The 18,924-nt window shown below is 41.3% G+C and overlaps 1 protein-coding gene across 1 annotated transcript; it reads left to right on the top strand.

The window, feature by feature from the left end:
• Positions 1 to 563: 563 nt before the first annotated feature.
• On the top strand, positions 564 to 15,053 carry LOC139943352 (neo-calmodulin-like). The gene is made up of 6 exons (XM_071940182.1): positions 564 to 677; positions 7,546 to 7,609; positions 9,748 to 9,891; positions 10,352 to 10,478; positions 11,712 to 11,827; positions 12,611 to 15,053. Exons 1-6 carry the CDS (start codon positions 675 to 677, stop codon positions 12,634 to 12,636), a joined length of 480 nt encoding a protein of 159 aa, XP_071796283.1. The 5' UTR covers positions 564 to 674; the 3' UTR covers positions 12,637 to 15,053.
• The last annotated feature ends 3,871 nt before the right edge of the window (positions 15,054 to 18,924 follow it).

Consider the following 18,924-nt stretch of genomic DNA (forward strand, 5'->3'; position numbering starts at 1 on the left):
CGGTTGTGATTGGTCAACTGGTAAGAAGGCGGGGCGTAATGGATCGGTGTGTTAGTGTCTGCTTAAGGACACAAGTGTCAGTGTGTCTAGGCTGGGGATACGAACCCACACTCTGCTGATCAGAAACACCAGAGTTTGAATTCGGTGATCTTAAATGTTCGACCACGACACTTCCACATGAATCTACCCAGGCAAAGCTACAGTGGAGTCATCACATGGCCACCAATCTGCCGCGCCAGTTTCAAACAATCCTTTAAGGCTTCGTCCACACATTTTCAGTTCGCTGAATGAGACCGTCTAACAACTCGTTCGTTTCTTTTTCTTGTTCCCCATGCTCTTTATATCAACAATAATGTGACACCATTTATAGCGTCATCTATTTCAAAAATTAAACCATTGTTTAATTCAGTTCTTTCCCCTAACACTTTAATTCATACTTTAATAAACATTTAGGTCTTAGAACAGCAACCATATTATCGGCATAAAGCCCCGTCCCTTTAAATGCTGGTTGATACTAGTCCAATAATGGCATCACCAACAGTGCCTAGTCAAGCATACTGCTGATCAGGTTGTCACTAATGCTGGTACCATCCAGGGTATATACATCGTTTACATGATATGTCAATTATTCCGTAGTACAGACAGAGCTAAACAAAGCACCAACCACTGGAAACATGGTAAGTAACATCAGTAAATACTCAAATAATGTTTCGTTCGTTGGATGTGTGATGGTTAACTTCAAAACCAGTTTGACACCTGAATGAGGGTATATTCAATGGATTGATATAATGGCCAATGGCAGCACTACCACCAGTCTAAATATAATTAGTCAAGCATATATGGTCATACGAACTCAGTTTTAGAAACAAGTGGCAACCATTCAGTTTAATAAGGCTCATATCAGTTTTGCCTACTTGCACCAAGTAATCGAGAACAGTAAAATGGTATCAAAATTCTGTATTGCGTCCAGGGACAAAGACACCCAAGGTAAGTGTCAAATCCAAGATGTTGATTGTCGCGAGCAAATACGTAGACAAATTACTTTTCCATTGATCAGTGTATAGTTATCCTCGTAGTATTATTGTGCTCAATGTTAATCTTATTATGCGAAGGATAGCATCAAACTCGCAACAACTTTTAATGGAAAGATTGCAAAAGGGACAAATTTCCCGCAAATAATGTACAGGAAATACGGTTTGGCGTCTGGATGAATCCTTTACCCCTCAATATCCTCCAAAATAAGAGAACTACAACGCCATGCTCCAATGCTATCGTTGGCATTATCAGTAAATATTATCTTCCAATGAATGTTTTATTTGTAATATTTAAAGACACTGGACACCCTTGGTAATTAAAAGACCAGTCTTTTCACTTGGTGTATCTCAACATTTGCATACAATAACCAACCTGTGAAAATGTGAGCTCAATTGGTCGTCGAATTGGCGAGATAACTATAAAAGAAAAACACCCTTGTCACAAGAAGTTGTGTGGTTTCAGATGCTTGATTTCGAGACATCAAGTTCTAATTCTGAGGTCTCGAAATCCAGTTCATGGAAAACTACTTCTTTTTCGAAAACTACGTTACTTCAGAGGGAACCGTTTCTCACAATGTAAAAAGCTTTATACTGTCCATTTATTTGGCACAGCCGGTGTCTCTAGCCGCCACCCCCACCCCCCCCCCCCGGTCCGGTATACGAAGAAAATAATATGTGGGGAAAACTACGTATAAACACGTATTGGATTAGTTTTTAATTTTTTAGTGGTTCCCGCAAGAAGGCGGTCAACTATCTTGTATTAACAGCCATATTCCATGTTGAATTAGTTGAAGATGGAACTGCGACCAAAGCAAAACAAGAAACTAATCCAGTCATGTTTTAATTTTGACTAGTTTCTTGCGTTGTGCTGGTTGCAGCGCAATAGTTTGCGCTCACACTCCCACACTCACATTAAGGCTACAAAACAAACAAACACTGAGAACATTTTTTACAACTGAACTGTTGGATAGGTAAAGGCACTCCCCTGGGAACATTGTTACCCAATGGAAAAGGTCCCAGCAAGGTTGCCAAACACCAGCTAATGGAATAGCTTAAAGCCATTGGACACTTTCGGTGAACAGTATTGTCCAAGGCCCACACTTTGTGTATCACAACTTCTATATAAAATAACAAACCTGCGAAAATTTAGGCTCAATCGGTCATTGGAGTCGGGAGAAAATAACGGAAAAACCCACCCTTGTTTCCGCACGTTTCCTCGTGTCATGACATGTGTTCAAAATAAATTAATAATTCTCGCTATCGAGAATTGATAATATTTTAATGCTTTCTCAAAAAGTAAAGCATAAAATGGAATAATATTTCAAGAGAAGTCTTTCACAATATTACCTTTTGTAAACCCTGTAAGTTATTTGTAAATCTGTGAACTTTTGTTGTTCTGTACCGAAAGTGTACAATGGCTTTAATAGCAAGTCCCCAGCACTGTGTGTATATCACTGTTTGTGTACCACTTTGGTTGCAACTTCATGGCAAAGCACATGTACCTGTGGTTGTTGGAACAGTTTGCTCGATTTATTCCTATAATACAATAAAAATAACATGTTCAAGAAATCATTTCAAAAAGTAGTCGAGGAACGTTACGTAATAATTCTCAGATTGGAACCTTTGTACAAAATCGCATAATTTCAAAGTGAAATGTTTCTCGAAATATGTTATGCTTTATAGAGCTTCTGTGGGCTTCTTACAAAATCTTTGTATTGGAAATACAAAACGTGTAGGCCTACATTACCTTTACAGCAATATATGGTATGTTGTACGGTCTACACATAAAAGCATTGGATTTATGCCGTCATGCCCGTGTTGAATAAAGGCTACCAACAACAAAGCACAATGCGCCAATTCCATACCAGTAACAATCCAAATGCCGAGTTGTATACATTGTCATTTATGTAAATGTCATGTAACCAAAGGCTATAACACCGATCCCAAGGCTGTCACACAAAAAGGCAATCATACCCCAGCTAGAGCCCAGCACAATTAATACTTCAATTCGACCTGACAGGAGACGACGTTTGACATGGGTTGCCGTACAGTTTACAATGAAAATACCATGTAATGAGTTATTCATGGAAACACTATTAACATAATGCTCTTTCATGTTCAAAATGCTCAAAGCACAGTTTTTTGTGTTGGAATCCTATATGATAAATTGGCAGCGGGGTTGTAATCCTTGTGAAACACTCTTCTCTATAAAGTGGTACTTGAGTTGATTCGAGTCATGTTTGGATAAAGCTCAATTTGTACTCAAATTCGTACCCGGCTGGCGAGACATGCCCGGGTACCTCTAAGTCCCTACTCGATACTTAACTGATAAGGTATTCGGACTTGTACTCAAAATACCATTTCCCTATCCGCTCCCTGATGCGTGCATGTCAAAGCGAGTAAGGAATAAAGCTCTGAAAACAAAAAATAAGGAACACGTTGCCTTGGGTCGGACTAGTTGGTTTATAAAATGCGTCTGTAGCCGTTTGCAATGAAATTTAGAAATTTTCGTATTGAAGGTTTTTGCATGGATGAATGTTTTCAAAATTGACCTTCCACGGTGATAAACTCATACATTGTAACTTTTGATTTATTGATTTATTTCATTCACACCATTCATCTTTGAGTCAAATTCAATTTCAATGAACTAGCTAGGCCAGGCCAGTCGAAGCAGTGTTGTCCTGTCGTCCATCAATGGAAAGTCAAGCATTGTTGCTCAGTAGACCAACCGCTTTACAGCGGTGAAGTTAAAGACAGTGGACACTTTTGGTTATTGTCAAAGACCAGTCTTCTCACTTGGTGTATCTCAGCGTATGCATAAATTTAAAAAACTGTGAAAATTTGAGCCCAATTGGTCGTCGGAGTTGTGAGATAACTATGAAAGAAAAAACACCCTTGTCACACGAAGTTGTGTGCTTTCAGATACTTGATTTCGAGACCTCAGATTCTAAACTTGAGGTCTCGAAATCAAATTCGTGGAAAATTACTTCTTTCTTGAAAACTACGTCACTTCAGAGGGAGCCGTTTCTCACAATGTTTTATACTATCAACAGCTCCCCATTACTCGTTACCAAATTAGGTTTTATGCCAAAAACGAAGTTGTGTGCTTTCAGATACTTGATTTCGAGACCTCAGATTCTAAACTTGAGGTCTCGAAATCAAATTCGTGGAAAATTACTTCTTTCTTGAAAACTACGTCACTTCAGAGGGAGCCGTTTCTCACAATGTTTTAATACTATCAACAGCTCCCCATTACTCGTTACCAAATTAGGTTTTATGCCAATAATTATTTTGAGTGATTACCAATAGTGTCCAGAGCCTTAAACAACCAGCAGGATGACCATCCTGCCAAGTTGGATATGGGTCACCATCAAAACTCCAGCATCAGAAAGTAAATTCTTACTCGATAACTTTATTGGTTAGTGTTGGGGGTTAGTTCGGAAAGTAAGCGATTAAGTTATTCTTAAATGATTCCTTTTGAAAAGATGTTGTCTCTTTTGGATTGTCAAAGACCAGTCTTCTCACTTGGTGTATCTCAACATACTCTTGTATGAGTTGTCCTTCATATGCTCTTTCACTCTATTACATTAAGAGAGTATGCACAAAATAACCAATTGCAAATTTGAACTCAATTGGTCGTCAAAGTTGCGAGATAACGGAAGAAAAAACACCCTTGTCACACGAAGTTTTGTGTTTTTAGATGCTTGACTTCGGGACCTCAACATCTCATTTTGAGGTATCGAGATCAAATTCGTGGAAAATTACTTCTTTCTCGAAAACTACCGTACTTCAGAGGGAGCCGTTTCTCACAATGTGTTATACTATCAACAGCTCCCCATTACTCGTCACCAAGTAAAGTTTAATGCTAAACATAATTTTGGGTAGTTACCATTAGTGCCCAGTTCCTTTGAAGTTACTACGGTGTTTAAATATAAGAGTTCAAGCATCATGGACGTTCCAAAATGGGTTCTATACAGAATATTACATGATACAATTGTCGGCTTTCAGTTAGTACAATATTGGCCTACAATGGCAAACTCGAAATTAAACTTATTTGTTATTTATAAAAGCAAATTATAAAACCCTAAATCACATCATCTAGCGACATCATCTAGCGACATCATTATATCCGAAGGGTTTGACTGTCTTGAGTTGGTGAATCCAGTGTGATTCTCTATTCTTGCGGTGTGTGTCATCACCATTGCAAGCTTCAATCACCAGAAGTTCAACATCAATGACACTATGATTGGGGCTGTTGAAGTGGATAGAGACTGGGTACGGTTTCTTAGTCTTTATGGAAGAGACATGATTCGCAAAGCGAAGACTAAGTTTGGTCTTAGTCTCTCCCACATATTGTAGCCCACATCTCTTACATGATACGACATAGACACCATTAGACGTGCTACATTCAGAGTCGGTCTTGATGTTGTATGAAGAGCCAGTGGTATGACTCTTCACCTTAAGTGAGGGTTTAATGTGCAGACACGTTCTGCACTTGGAACGGGTACATTTGTGACAGCCCAGTATATCTGTCGGGGGTTGTGTTTGGACTGTACCTGGGGGAAGTTTGGCCCCGACTAGTATATCACCAAGGTTCTTAGGGCGGCGGAATGCAACCATGGGAACCTCAGGGATTGCTGAGTGTAACCTGCTGGAGGAGTGAAGTATAGGCATGTTATTATTGAGAATTGAGGGAAGTTTGGGTAGTTTGGGGTGGAAGGTGGTGACCAAAGCAACTCTATTGGTCGGAGCTTAGCTCCCGTGTTAGTCAACAGAGTATGACGAGGTACGTTGAGAGCCCCGTTGATAGCAAGTTGGACCCTACGTTCGCTGTGTCCCCTAGATACAAGGTGTTTCCTTAGCTCTGATGAGCGCCTCTTGTACAGGGTATCTGTGGAACAGATACGCCTGATACGTAAGGCCTGACTGTAAGCAATTACATATATATATATATATATATTCGTTTATATCCACCTTGTTTAGTTTGAAATTGACTTCGTTTCTGCAGTTGTGTAGCAAACAATAACCAGTATTATTGTTGAAATGAAAGGGGAGTCACGGTCGGCCCTGCGCCCCAGGGGCAAACTCATAATACAGCTACGGGTATGATTGAGTATTTTCAGTACGTTGTGAATGAAGCCGTCAATGCGGACTAACTGACGCGGAACCGTAGTGTCGTGCTGTTACCTGATACATCTTCAGTAGAGCAAATCCATGAGCAGATGGTAACGTGGAACATTGAGATCTACTTCTGTACATCAAGGATCAGTTTAGGCAGTTCACTTTCCGCTCAATGCTAATGATGTACACATTATTGTGTACAACTTCGTGGTTTTTCGTTTAAGGAACGTGTTATCAACTTGAACGAAAAAAAAAATCACTAAAACTATACTTTGACTGTTTTGTTTACTTTGTTTAAACGGTGTCACAACCAACCCATTGGGGTTAAATAATATTCACTGCAGATATAAATTTGCAGCTAAGCCAATCAAGATTATATTTACAAAATAATACAATATTTACAAAACAATTCTTCTGCTGTCTATGAGTTCTTTGATGCACAGTAGCACTTGCTCACATGCCAAATGTACAACAAAGCAGCTGCTGAACAGTAGCGCTTCAGTCTTAGCAATTACACAGTAGCAACTCGCATTAGCACTATTCACAGAAGCAAACCTTGACCCTTTAGTTTAGTGTACACACACGATAACAATTTCAATCATTTTCCATTGGGTCTGTGACCGACTTACAGTCTAACGTTGGATAATTTGGATTTGAACCATGAAAGATTGACTAGTAAGTAGGGAGACTACCACCATAGGGCCGTAAAGCTCGGTTGGTTCAAATCACACTCCGGTCAATTTGTCTTTATTAAAACCCAAATGAGTTATTATATTTTAGTCATCTTTTAAAGTTTTATGCTCAGCCTTAATGCTGAAACTTGAACGAGTTTGAGCTGATGTTATTATTCACCGTTGGTGGCGCTTTCCCATTGTACTGACTGAGGAAGACTATTATTAACTTCGTCTCTAAATGCACCTTACCATTTGATCTCGTTTGGATCGTTCCAGATTTGATATTCAAAAATGTGTTTATTAGTCATGCCCAGCATATGAGTGCGAGGGCTGTTTATTTGTATACTTGCATATTGTTTCGTTTTGTTTTATTCGGCCAGCAGAGAGAAGTTTGTGGCCCCTGGAAATGTATCCTCCGCTCGACATTATGTTGTAATTGTTTTAATCGTACGGAACACATTTCTTGTTGACTCGTTCATTGGTTAGTGTTCAGTTGAGTCTCAAACTTGATATCACGTTTACGTCTTTGTTGCTAGATAGACCTACAGTTGTGTGCATAAGAACAGCCACTATGAGCTTCCCCTTATCGAAAACTTAAAATCTAAGTCTCAGTTATTAATAATAATAATAATAATAATTAATAATCATTATGTCTTGTCAATATTGTTAACACAGTGCAATTATTTTCGAAACCTGTTATCTCTGTTTAATTACAGTCTCAACAGCAGAACCAAGAAATAGAGGAACAGCACGATGACCTGACTCATGATCAGATTGAAGGTAAGAACAGCTGTTACTAGTGTTATCAAAAGAAGTTCGCCATAAGCCACTCAACGGTAACTAAATGGCAAAATGAAAGAATTGACTTGTTAAATTGGCATGACTTGAGTCTTCATATATTGCTGAATAGAAGTAAATGGGATATTGTATGGCAGCCATTGGTGCAAACAAATACACAACTTTACAATTGATTATTCAATTTGGACAACACTATTGTGATTGTAAGAGAGTAAATTATGTGTTCAGTCTCCATTGAAAGTTTCCTTGTAATATATTGAGGGAATTTTGGGACGCTTGGTGGAAGCAGACTTACCAGGTAAATCCGTCGTTGCTTGTATTGTACGCATGCTCAGAACTACGTTAACAGTGGCTATAGACCTTATCGCAAATACTCGGTACGCGCACAAACGTTTTTTTTTTAAACGTACAAACTCACGACTTGGTCCGTACATGTATTTTGCAATTGTGTTTACTCTACGCATTACAGGCAAAGTCTGCCTCGATTTATGTCACAAACAGCGCCCTCTCGGGTCGGGGTCTACTCTTAAATTTGTAAATAACATAAGAACTGATTTTTTAAAACCTTAGTTAACTGTTTATTCACATTCCACTCACCAACACACATATATTATAGTGACAAAAGCTTTATTTTAAAAAAATACCACTTCCAGGTGACTTTAAGTGGTAGAGAGTTCCAGATGCGTTGCGCGGCTGAAGAAAAAGACCTGTCACCCCATGAGTGTCGAGACTTGGGTTCAATGAGAAGAAGCATGGAGCTAGATCGAAGATCCTTTGATGGAGTGTAAACTTGAAGCAATTCAGAAATATAGTGGGGAGCCTTGCCATAAAGAGCTTTGTGGACAATGAGCATCAGCTTGAACATGATTCGTTGAGAGATAGGGAGCCAGTGTAGTTGTTTCAGAATGGGGGTGATAGAACAGAATTTTCTCGACAGTGTCACAATGCAGGCAACAGTATTTTGGAGCCGTTGAAGTCGGGAAATCTGGTTGTTAGGAAGACTGTAGAGAAGAGCATTGCCATTGTCAAGACGAGAAGTAACAAATGCGTGAATGACCTTTTCAGTGGCACTTTTGTTCAAGTACTTGCGAATCTTACCTATATTCCTGATGTGGTATGATGATAAACGAACAATGTTGTTGATGTGTGGCTGAAGTGTCATCGATGAATAAAAAATAACCCCTAAGTTCCGAGCTTTCAGCGAGGGAGCTATCCGAGCATCACCGATGGAGATGTATGGCACTGAAACCTTTGTTAGCTGTTGACGTAACCCAAACAAAAGGAACTCTGTCTTATCATCATTCAACTACAGGCAGTTTTGTTGTGTCCAACGTCGAATCTCTTGGATGCATTTCTCAAGTCTTGCAATAGATGCATTGGCGTTTTCTTGAAAAGATTTAAACGTGATGTATAGCTGAGTGTCGTCTGCGTACACATGGTAATTCAGATTAAATTTCAGGATGATGTCACGAATCGGTAAAGTGTATAGCGTAAACCACTGCGGGCCGAGTACGGACCCCTGTGGCACATAGTAGTTCAAAACAAAAGGGTCTTATATCGCGGTGCCATTACACACATGCTGAGTTCTATTGTGGAGATACGATTTGTACCATGCTAGGGCTGTGTCCTCTACGCCAGGGTGATTCTGGAGCCGAGAGAGAAGGATGTTGTGATCAACAGTGTCAAAAGCAGCACTCAAGTCTAGCAGGACTAGTGCTGTAAGGTTACCATTGTCCATAGAAGAGAGAATATCGTTGCTCACACGGACTAGTGCAGCCTCGGTCCCATGGAAAGGCTTGTATGCTGACTGGAACACGTCGGACAGGTTGAAAGTATGAATGTGATCAGAAATACGTGATGAAACTATCCGTTCGATGACTTTTCCAAGATATTTTAAGTTTGCAACCGGTCTGTGGTTTTTGAATATCTCCTTGTCCAGGTTTGGTTTCTTGATGAGCGGCCCGATGTAGGAAACTTTGAGGCTATCGGGGAAACAACCGGAACTGAGAGATTCGTTTACGAGCTTAGTGATGTAGGGTACAATAGTTCTTAAAGCAATTCATATCGTTCTTATTACGTCAACCCAACTTTCCTAAGATTGTTAATTTGTTTTCTTGTAGAATTGAAGAATGCTTTTGACGTATTTGACAAGGATGGCAATGGATTTATCACCAGTAAAGAACTTGGAAGTGTTATGAGATCCTTGGGACAGAACCCTACAGATGCAGAGCTTCATACTATGATCAATCAGGCAGACTTAGATGGTAAGTTATCTCCCAAACTCTCGCACAGTGACCCGTAAGGTTATATCGACAAATCCGGCCCAATGTCATTTGGAATGTATCAGTGGACACCTCTATGCTGAATGGATCTGGGCCCGATTTCATAGCGCTGCTAATAGCGGTCGACTTTGTGTTTACTGTGCAATTTATATTCATAGCGCTGCTAACCGTAAGCATACGAGGCATGCTAACCTTCTGGTGCTTACCGCACGAAGATAAATGACGCCACAATGCAAACTCACGGTAAACACGCAACATGGCCGCCCAATGTTTCTGCTAACCTTTGAATTACGCTAACACTTTAGCCAATTTGTCTGCTTGAGTAAGCACGCAATTTTGCTTACCGTTAAGCAACGCTCTGAAATTGGGCCCATGGCTGTTAAGGTACTGCGCATCACTCACATTATTGTTTTAAATAATGATATGTTTTGCATGATTACAGGAAATGGTATCGTAAACTTCCCGGAGTTTGTAGCTATGATGCTGAAACGACTAGAAGGAAATGACAAGAACGAAGGAATCAGAGAAGCTTTCCGTGCTTTCGATGTCGAAGACAAAGGTTTCATTTGGTAGGAGTCAAATCATTTAATAGTTATTCAGTTTTCCCAAACAACAGTTGTGGAGTGATTGGCGTTAACGTTTTCTCATCAGTTTTCGGTCAATGATGGTCAAATTTTCCAAGTTAAAGCAACATTGATCTTGAAGTAGCCCCAGCGTTGGTTGTTTACGCTGTTCAACTGTGCAGACATATCATGTAAAACTTCTTGTTTATCTCATAGCTCTGCGTACAAGTAACGATTTTCGTGTATTAATAACTTTGATGATGTGTTGTCGTATCGGCATATGTCTCCAAGCATAATGTTTAGAAGCGACAGTGAAATGGTAAAGGGACAATTTCAGACTTCAGGACTTCTCATACTATAAACAATACATTATCTCGTTATTCAGATGACTCAATATAGTGCGCCATAAAGAGGTTGCCGCCGAGGGGTCTAATTCAAAACGACATACACTCAACTCAATGTGCATGTAATTAAGTATGAAAGGATTAATGACAGTGAACACTATTGGTAATTAATCAAAGTAATTATCAGCAGAAAACCTCACTTTGTAAAACGAGTAATGGGGAGAGGTTGACGGTATAAAACATTGTGAGAAACGACTCCCTCTGAAGTGACATTGTTTTCGAGGAAAGAAGTGAGCATTTGATTTCGAGACCTCAAGTTTAGAATTTGAGGTCGCGAAATCAAGCATTTTGAAAGCACACAACTTCATGTGAGTTGTTTTTTTTTTCTTTCATAGTTATCTCGCATTTCCGATGACCAATCGAGCACATGTGTTATTTTATGCAAAAAAAAAAAAAAAAAAAAAAATTATGTTTAGATACACCAGCAGACTTGTCTTGGACAATTACCAATAGTGTCCAATGTCTTTAAATACTTGATACAGCTCATTTCAAAGATGAACTTGAATATCTAAAGCGAACTGTTATTACGTGTCGGATTGATGTGAATCGGGTCTTACACTGAAAAGGAAGTCAACTTCATCCCAAGATGCTCACTGCAGTAAAGAGAGCCTCTGTGGCTACACCAAGAATGGGAGACTTTGGGACGCCAAGTGGCAGCAGACTTTTCATGTAAATTTCCATTGTTTACGTAGTTCTGAGCATGCACACATGGCCGAGAACAATGGATTTAACCTGGTAAGTCTGCTGCCACCAAGCGTCCCAAAAGTCTACCATTGGTTTAGGAAAATACTGGATTTACAATGACTAAAATACAATGACTGTTAATTGTTTACAGTGCCAATGAGCTTCGTCACGTGTTAAGTAGCCTTCATGTCCAACTGTCTCCGCAAGAGGTGAATGAGATAGTCCAGGAAGCAGATATTACAGGCACTGGCAAAATCACGTTTGAAGGTAGGTTGGCATACATGTGTCGTCTTATTTTACCTTGACAACTTTGCAACAGAAATGTTCAAACCATTGATTGACTACATAAGTAAGAAAAAACTCCCCAACCTCCGATTATCTACTCCACGGCAGTAGAATAAGCGAGACAGTTCCCTAAGAACAACTCTACCTGGCAAGTAGATACACACATGGTGTTGATATATATTGATACCCCACCATGCAATGCCTCAAATCCTATATAAGAAACTACTATTGCGATAGTTACCAGAAAATTGATTGAACAACAGAAGGAGCATGTCTAAATGACGTTGACGTGCTGGGCTCGTGGTTTATGTTTGATACGACTGTGGTTGGCCGTTCCCTGAATGTACTGCCGACGACAGGGTTGACAAGAGACAGTGAATTAATTCCACGCATTATTCAACTCCACTCTCCATTAATTTATATCCATAAATACCTATTTCCTATTGGTGGAGAGCGCGTCACTTGGGTGTGTATAAACCTTTGTTTATGACCGGTAAAAAGTGTTAGCTCATTGGCGTGACACGCAACCTTGCACTTGTTCTTATAAGACAGTTTCTGCATTCATATTGGTCGAGAGCAACGGCTGAAACAGGTGTGCCACATCACGCAATACGCGCGACGCCCACAGCATGCATTCCCTTATAAGGAGTTGTTTACCCGAGGGCGGCGGAGGGCTTTACAAATTCATAGCTTGAGGGGTGTTGTGTTGAAAGAAATCATTTAACATTTATAATTTTTGCGTTTATTTTACAATTTTGTTTACAGAATTTGCCTTCATGTTTGACAAGTAGCGACAATGTACGGCAGTGACGTGGAATTCCACCATATGAAACAACTCTTCATTGTCTTCATGCACAAAATGTCTTCGTATTACCAGCATACAAGAACGTCTGAACTATATTAATTTTCAACTATTTTTTACTTGGCAGCGCAAACTCGACGCGCAATACACGCATCGTACAATGTATATGTATAGGGTTTCTTGGTCATATTCGGAAAATGAGCAGCCAATTTAATAGTCAGTGGTTCGAATTAAAGTTATTTTGCCTCTTCGGTTTTTACTGCGTTTCAAATTTAGAATTCGGTCATTCAAATTCGTTTTGACGCATTCAAGTTCCTAGCACACTAATCCTTTTTTTCATGTCACTATGGGTGCGTTCGTTTAGCTTCCCTGGGTCGACCCCGGTGTGTGGCGGTTTTTTTCCCAGGACGAACGTGGGTAATTATCTGCACACGTTCGTCCTTGAAAAAAGAACGCCACACACCGGGGTCGACACAGGGAAGCTAAACGAACGCACCAACAATCGTCACTCAATTATTTAGCAAAGCTGGTTCGACAAGAGATTTTGCTGATTTAATCATTTTCAATGTCGTAAAGAGGCAATCGATTTCGCTTAACGAGTGCATTCACTTTTAAATCAAGAGAACCTTATTTTCTTTATTTTATGTTTCCAGAAGACTTTACCTGGGTCCCCATGAGTTTTTGTCTTCTACGTTATTTTTTTCGGGAGACCATTAATGGTTAACTGACCAAGTTTTATGGTAAATATTCGCCAACCATTAATCTATTGGGTTGACAGACATCTTGGCATATTATGTTCAAGAGTGCCGGAAAAAAAGACCACATGCCTTAAACATTGGTAAAGAAACAAAATGTTAACCAAGAGCTTTTAAGATTGTAGAAACTTCAGAATTGACTGCCCCAAAAATGAAATTGAATGACTTAATGCACGCCTCAAAAAACTCCTGCGAATTTGAATGCGGCTTCGATGAATTGTTGATTTGAATGATTATTTTGTTCAATCGAATTGGCTGGTGTTAGTGGCTACTCATTTTCTGAAATTGACCGAGAAAACCTAATAACCATGACAACCGATGTACTATCCAGTGGTAATCAATGTATCTACCCATAGCAACAACAGCTTCGTGGTACATTGAAGTTTCAGCATTATGTATAAAGGAGGTTATTAAAAGTTTTTACTCTTGTTATGGTTAAAGGTTAAAACCATACGACTTCCTTGGTGATCCCTGGAGTGGTCTAGTTCTCCGTTGGTCTGAAATCGGCAAAGGAGTGTTGTTATAATGTTGTCAAAATTATTCGGGCATAACAGGGAGGAGATCGACCCCGTTTAATGTGCCTAATATTCTGCCGATAACATCCTTAGAATGAACCTGTTATTACTGCCTGCCTATAACGAGTCTTCCAGAATGAGACATGCTTGACGTTAGCTTTAAAACTATTTTTGAGGTAGTTCCCTTACAGCCACTGACACAAACGTAGTGAAGATTTCTCGGAGACTTCTAAATCTTATGTACATATTTGAAATAGTTTGCAATATTTAAGTATATAAATACCTGGGATGTTTTATCCATTCTGATTGGTCAAGAGGAGATCCCTAGCTGTGTTTACAAAAATTAATGTGTGATTTTCGCAGTGGGGGTGTTTGTAGTCGCATTGGTCAAAGAGGGCGCTATCAGATAGTTGTGTAGAGTGCACTTACACTGTCCAATTTAAGTTGGTTGATTGGTTTATGTATTTTCCACTCAAAATAAAGGAATAAAACATCATAACAGGATGGTTCTGAAGAAAATATGGAGCGGTTAACCATCTTGAAACCCATAGGACTTGTAGTGATGACTATGTAGGTTCAAATTGGTGGTCGGCTAGAAATGTATGGATATCTTTTCTTGTATATGTCCTACTATAATAGTTTCTGGCAGTATGGGACGAGTGTCATGGGACGTGTGTCATGGGACGTGTCCAAAGCATAGGGGGAGTGACTGGCTGCTTAACGTAATGAGGTTTACAAGGTGGGCCTGACTTCTCTATAAAAATAAAGCTTTCTAATGTGGTTGTTGAAGGTACGATTGTAGGGGATCCTAAAGACTAATTTGATTTTCTAAATTGAGGGTGTAATTAAAATAATAATAATAAATTAGCAACTACTACAGACTGTGACCACGCCCATTTCCTGCAGGGTATGGATTCGGGTATTCCTTCGATAGTTCTGAATATTCCAGGCCTATATACACTCGAATGAAAACTTTGTATCTATTATTATCAAGATTCAAAGATCATTTTCAGATTGTTAGTACCCTTATGTTATTTTATTTGAGTTTTTTTTATTGTACAAATTAGGTTTATAATTCCAGAGATAAAAATGTACAATGTATGTTAAATAAACACAACCATGTTTGTATTCAATCATTTTGGGTTTACCCGTGTACTTCAAAACTCTGCATATCACCAGTTGGTGTTTTTTTTTCTCAAAACTGTTTCAAGTCAAACTACTACTTTTAACTACTTTCCGGGTTTGCCTGACACCGGAATGGTTCAGGCCCTCTGGAATCTTTGATCAGAGTTAATTCTGACCCTGGAGTTTTTGTATTGGTGTTGCTTTTGCTGCTGCGGTATGTATTGCTTGTTTTGTCTCTTGATCGATGTGTTTGTTGTTGCTGTCCATGTTAATGTCCATTTTGTGTGGTTTTTTTTTGTGTGTAGTTGAGTTTGTTATAATTGATTATTCTGCTCCGATGTTCTGCAGCTTTGTTGCTAACAGCCTTTAGTGCTGTTGATATTGATGCCGATGTTTTACTGTATAATTCATGTTGTGGTTATTGTTTGTTTGTCTGTCTGTCTGTCTGTCTGTCTGTCTGTCTGTCTGTCTGTCTGTCTGTCTGTCTGTCTGTCTGTCTGTCTGTCTGTCTGTCTGTCTGTCTGTCTGTCTGTCTGTCTGTCTGTCTGTCTGTCTGTCTGTCTGTCTGTCTGTCTGTCTGTCTGTCTGTCTGTCTGTCTGTCTGTCTGTCTGTCTGTCTGTCTGTCTGTCTGTCTGTCTGTCTGTCTGTCTGTCTGTCTGTCTGTCTGTCTGTCTGTCTGTCTGTCTGTCTGTCTGTCTGTCTGTCTGTCTGTCTGTCTGTCTGTCTGTCTGTCTGTCTGTCTGTCTGTCTGTCTGTCTGTCTGTCTGTCTGTCTGTCTGTCTGTCTGTCTGTCTGTCTGTCTGTCTGTCTGTCTGTCTGTCTGTCTGTCTGTCTGTCTGTCTGTCTGTCTGTCTGTCTGTCTGTCTGTCTGTCTGTCTGTCTGTCTGTCTGTCTGTCTGTCTGTCTGTCTGTCTGTCTGTCTGTCTGTCTGTCTGTCTGTCTGTCTGTCTGTCTGTCTGTCTGTCTGTCTGTCTGTCTGTCTGTCTGTCTGTCTGTCTGTCTGTCTGTCTGTCTGTCTGTCTGTCTGTCTGTCTGTCTGTCTGTCTGTCTGTCTGTCTGTCTGTCTGTCTGTCTGTCTGTCTGTCTGTCTGTCTGTCTGTCTGTCTGTCTGTCTGTCTGTCTGTCTGTCTGTCTGTCTGTCTGTCTGTCTGTCTGTCTGTCTGTCTGTCTGTCTGTCTGTCTGTCTGTCTGTCTGTCTGTCTGTCTGTCTGTCTGTCTGTCTGTCTGTCTGTCTGTCTGTCTGTCTGTCTGTCTGTCTGTCTGTCTGTCTGTCTGTCTGTCTGTCTGTCTGTCTGTCTGTCTGTCTGTCTGTCTGTCTGTCTGTCTGTCTGTCTGTCTGTCTGTCTGTCTGTCTGTCTGTCTGTCTGTCTGTCTGTCTGTCTGTCTGTCTGTCTGTCTGTCTGTCTGTCTGTCTGTCTGTCTGTCTGTCTGTCTGTCTGTCTGTCTGTCTGTCTGTCTGTCTGTCTGTCTGTCTGTCTGTCTGTCTGTCTGTCTGTCTGTCTGTCTGTCTGTCTGTCTGTCTGTCTGTCTGTCTGTCTGTCTGTCTGTCTGTCTGTCTGTCTGTCTGTCTGTCTGTCTGTCTGTCTGTCTGTCTGTCTGTCTGTCTGTCTGTCTGTCTGTCTGTCTGTCTGTCTGTCTGTCTGTCTGTCTGTCTGTCTGTCTGTCTGTCTGTCTGTCTGTCTGTCTGTCTGTCTGTCTGTCTGTCTGTCTGTCTGTCTGTCTGTCTGTCTGTCTGTCTGTCTGTCTGTCTGTCTGTCTGTCTGTCTGTCTGTCTGTCTGTCTGTCTGTCTGTCTGTCTGTCTGTCTGTCTGTCTGTCTGTCTGTCTGTCTGTCTGTCTGTCTGTCTGTCTGTCTGTCTGTCTGTCTGTCTGTCTGTCTGTCTGTCTGTCTGTCTGTCTGTCTGTCTGTCTGTCTGTCTGTCTGTCTGTCTGTCTGTCTGTCTGTCTGTCTGTCTGTCTGTCTGTCTGTCTGTCTGTCTGTCTGTCTGTCTGTCTGTCTGTCTGTCTGTCTGTCTGTCTGTCTGTCTGTCTGTCTGTCTGTCTGTCTGTCTGTCTGTCTGTCTGTCTGTCTGTCTGTCTGTCTGTCTGTCTGTCTGTCTGTCTGTCTGTCTGTCTGTCTGTCTGTCTGTCTGTCTGTCTGTCTGTCTGTCTGTCTGTCTGTCTGTCTGTCTGTCTGTCTGTCTGTCTGTCTGTCTGTCTGTCTGTCTGTCTGTCTGTCTGTCTGTCTGTCTGTCTGTCTGTCTGTCTGTCTGTCTGTCTGTCTGTCTGTCTGTCTGTCTGTCTGTCTGTCTGTCTGTCTGTCTGTCTGTCTGTCTGTCTGTCTGTCTGTCTGTCTGTCTGTCTGTCTGTCTGTCTGTCTGTCTGTCTGTCTGTCTGTCTGTCTGTCTGTCTGTCTGTCTGTCTGTCTGTCTGTCTGTCTGTCTGTCTGTCTGTCTGTCTGTCTGTCTGTCTGTCTGTCTGTCTGTCTGTCTGTCTGTCTGTCTGTCTGTCTGTCTGTCTGTCTGTCTGTCTGTCTGTCTGTCTGTCTGTCTGTCTGTCTGTCTGTCTGTCTGTCTGTCTGTCTGTCTGTCTGTCTGTCTGTCTGTCTGTCTGTCTGTCTGTCTGTCTGTCTGTCTGTCTGTCTGTCTGTCTGTCTGTCTGTCTGTCTGTCTGTCTGTCTGTCTGTCTGTCTGTCTGTCTGTCTGTCTGTCTGTCTGTCTGTCTGTCTGTCTGTCTGTCTGTCTGTCTGTCTGTCTGTCTGTCTGTCTGTCTGTCTGTCTGTCTGTCTGTCTGTCTGTCTGTCTGTCTGTCTGTCTGTCTGTCTGTCTGTCTGTCTGTCTGTCTGTCTGTCTGTCTGTCTGTCTGTCTGTCTGTCTGTCTGTCTGTCTGTCTGTCTGTCTGTCTGTCTGTCTGTCTGTCTGTCTGTCTGTCTGTCTGTCTGTCTGTCTGTCTGTCTGTCTGTCTGTCTGTCTGTCTGTCTGTCTGTCTGTCTGTCTGTCTGTCTGTCTGTCTGTCTGTCTGTCTGTCTGTCTGTCTGTCTGTCTGTCTGTCTGTCTGTCTGTCTGTCTGTCTGTCTGTCTGTCTGTCTGTCTGTCTGTCTGTCTGTCTGTCTGTCTGTCTGTCTGTCTGTCTGTCTGTCTGTCTGTCTGTCTGTCTGTCTGTCTGTCTGTCTGTCTGTCTGTCTGTCTGTCTGTCTGTCTGTCTGTCTGTCTGTCTGTCTGTCTGTCTGTCTGTCTGTCTGTCTGTCTGTCTGTCTGTCTGTCTGTCTGTCTGTCTGTCTGTCTGTCTGTCTGTCTGTCTGTCTGTCTGTCTGTCTGTCTGTCTGTCTGTCTGTCTGTCTGTCTGTCTGTCTGTCTGTCTGTCTGTCTGTCTGTCTGTCTGTCTGTCTGTCTGTCTGTCTGTCTGTCTGTCTGTCTGTCTGTCTGTCTGTCTGTCTGTCTGTCTGTCTGTCTGTCTGTCTGTCTGTCTGTCTGTCTGTCTGTCTGTCTGTCTGTCTGTCTGTCTGTCTGTCTGTCTGTCTGTCTGTCTGTCTGTCTGTCTGTCTGTCTGTCTGTCTGTCTGTCTGTCTGTCTGTCTGTCTGTCTGTCTGTCTGTCTGTCTGTCTGTCTGTCTGTCTGTCTGTCTGTCTGTCTGTCTGTCTGTCTGTCTGTCTGTCTGTCTGTCTGTCTGTCTGTCTGTCTGTCTGTCTGTCTGTCTGTCTGTCTGTCTGTCTGTCTGTCTGTCTGTCTGTCTGTCTGTCTGTCTGTCTGTCTGTCTGTCTGTCTGTCTGTCTGTCTGTCTGTCTGTCTGTCTGTCTGTCTGTCTGTCTGTCTGTCTGTCTGTCTGTCTGTCTGTCTGTCTGTCTGTCTGTCTGTCTGTCTGTCTGTCTGTCTGTCTGTCTGTCTGTCTGTCTGTCTGTCTGTC

Source organism: Asterias amurensis, chromosome 10, assembly GCF_032118995.1.
Source record: "Asterias amurensis chromosome 10, ASM3211899v1".
Lineage (NCBI taxonomy): Eukaryota > Metazoa > Echinodermata > Asteroidea > Forcipulatida > Asteriidae > Asterias > Asterias amurensis.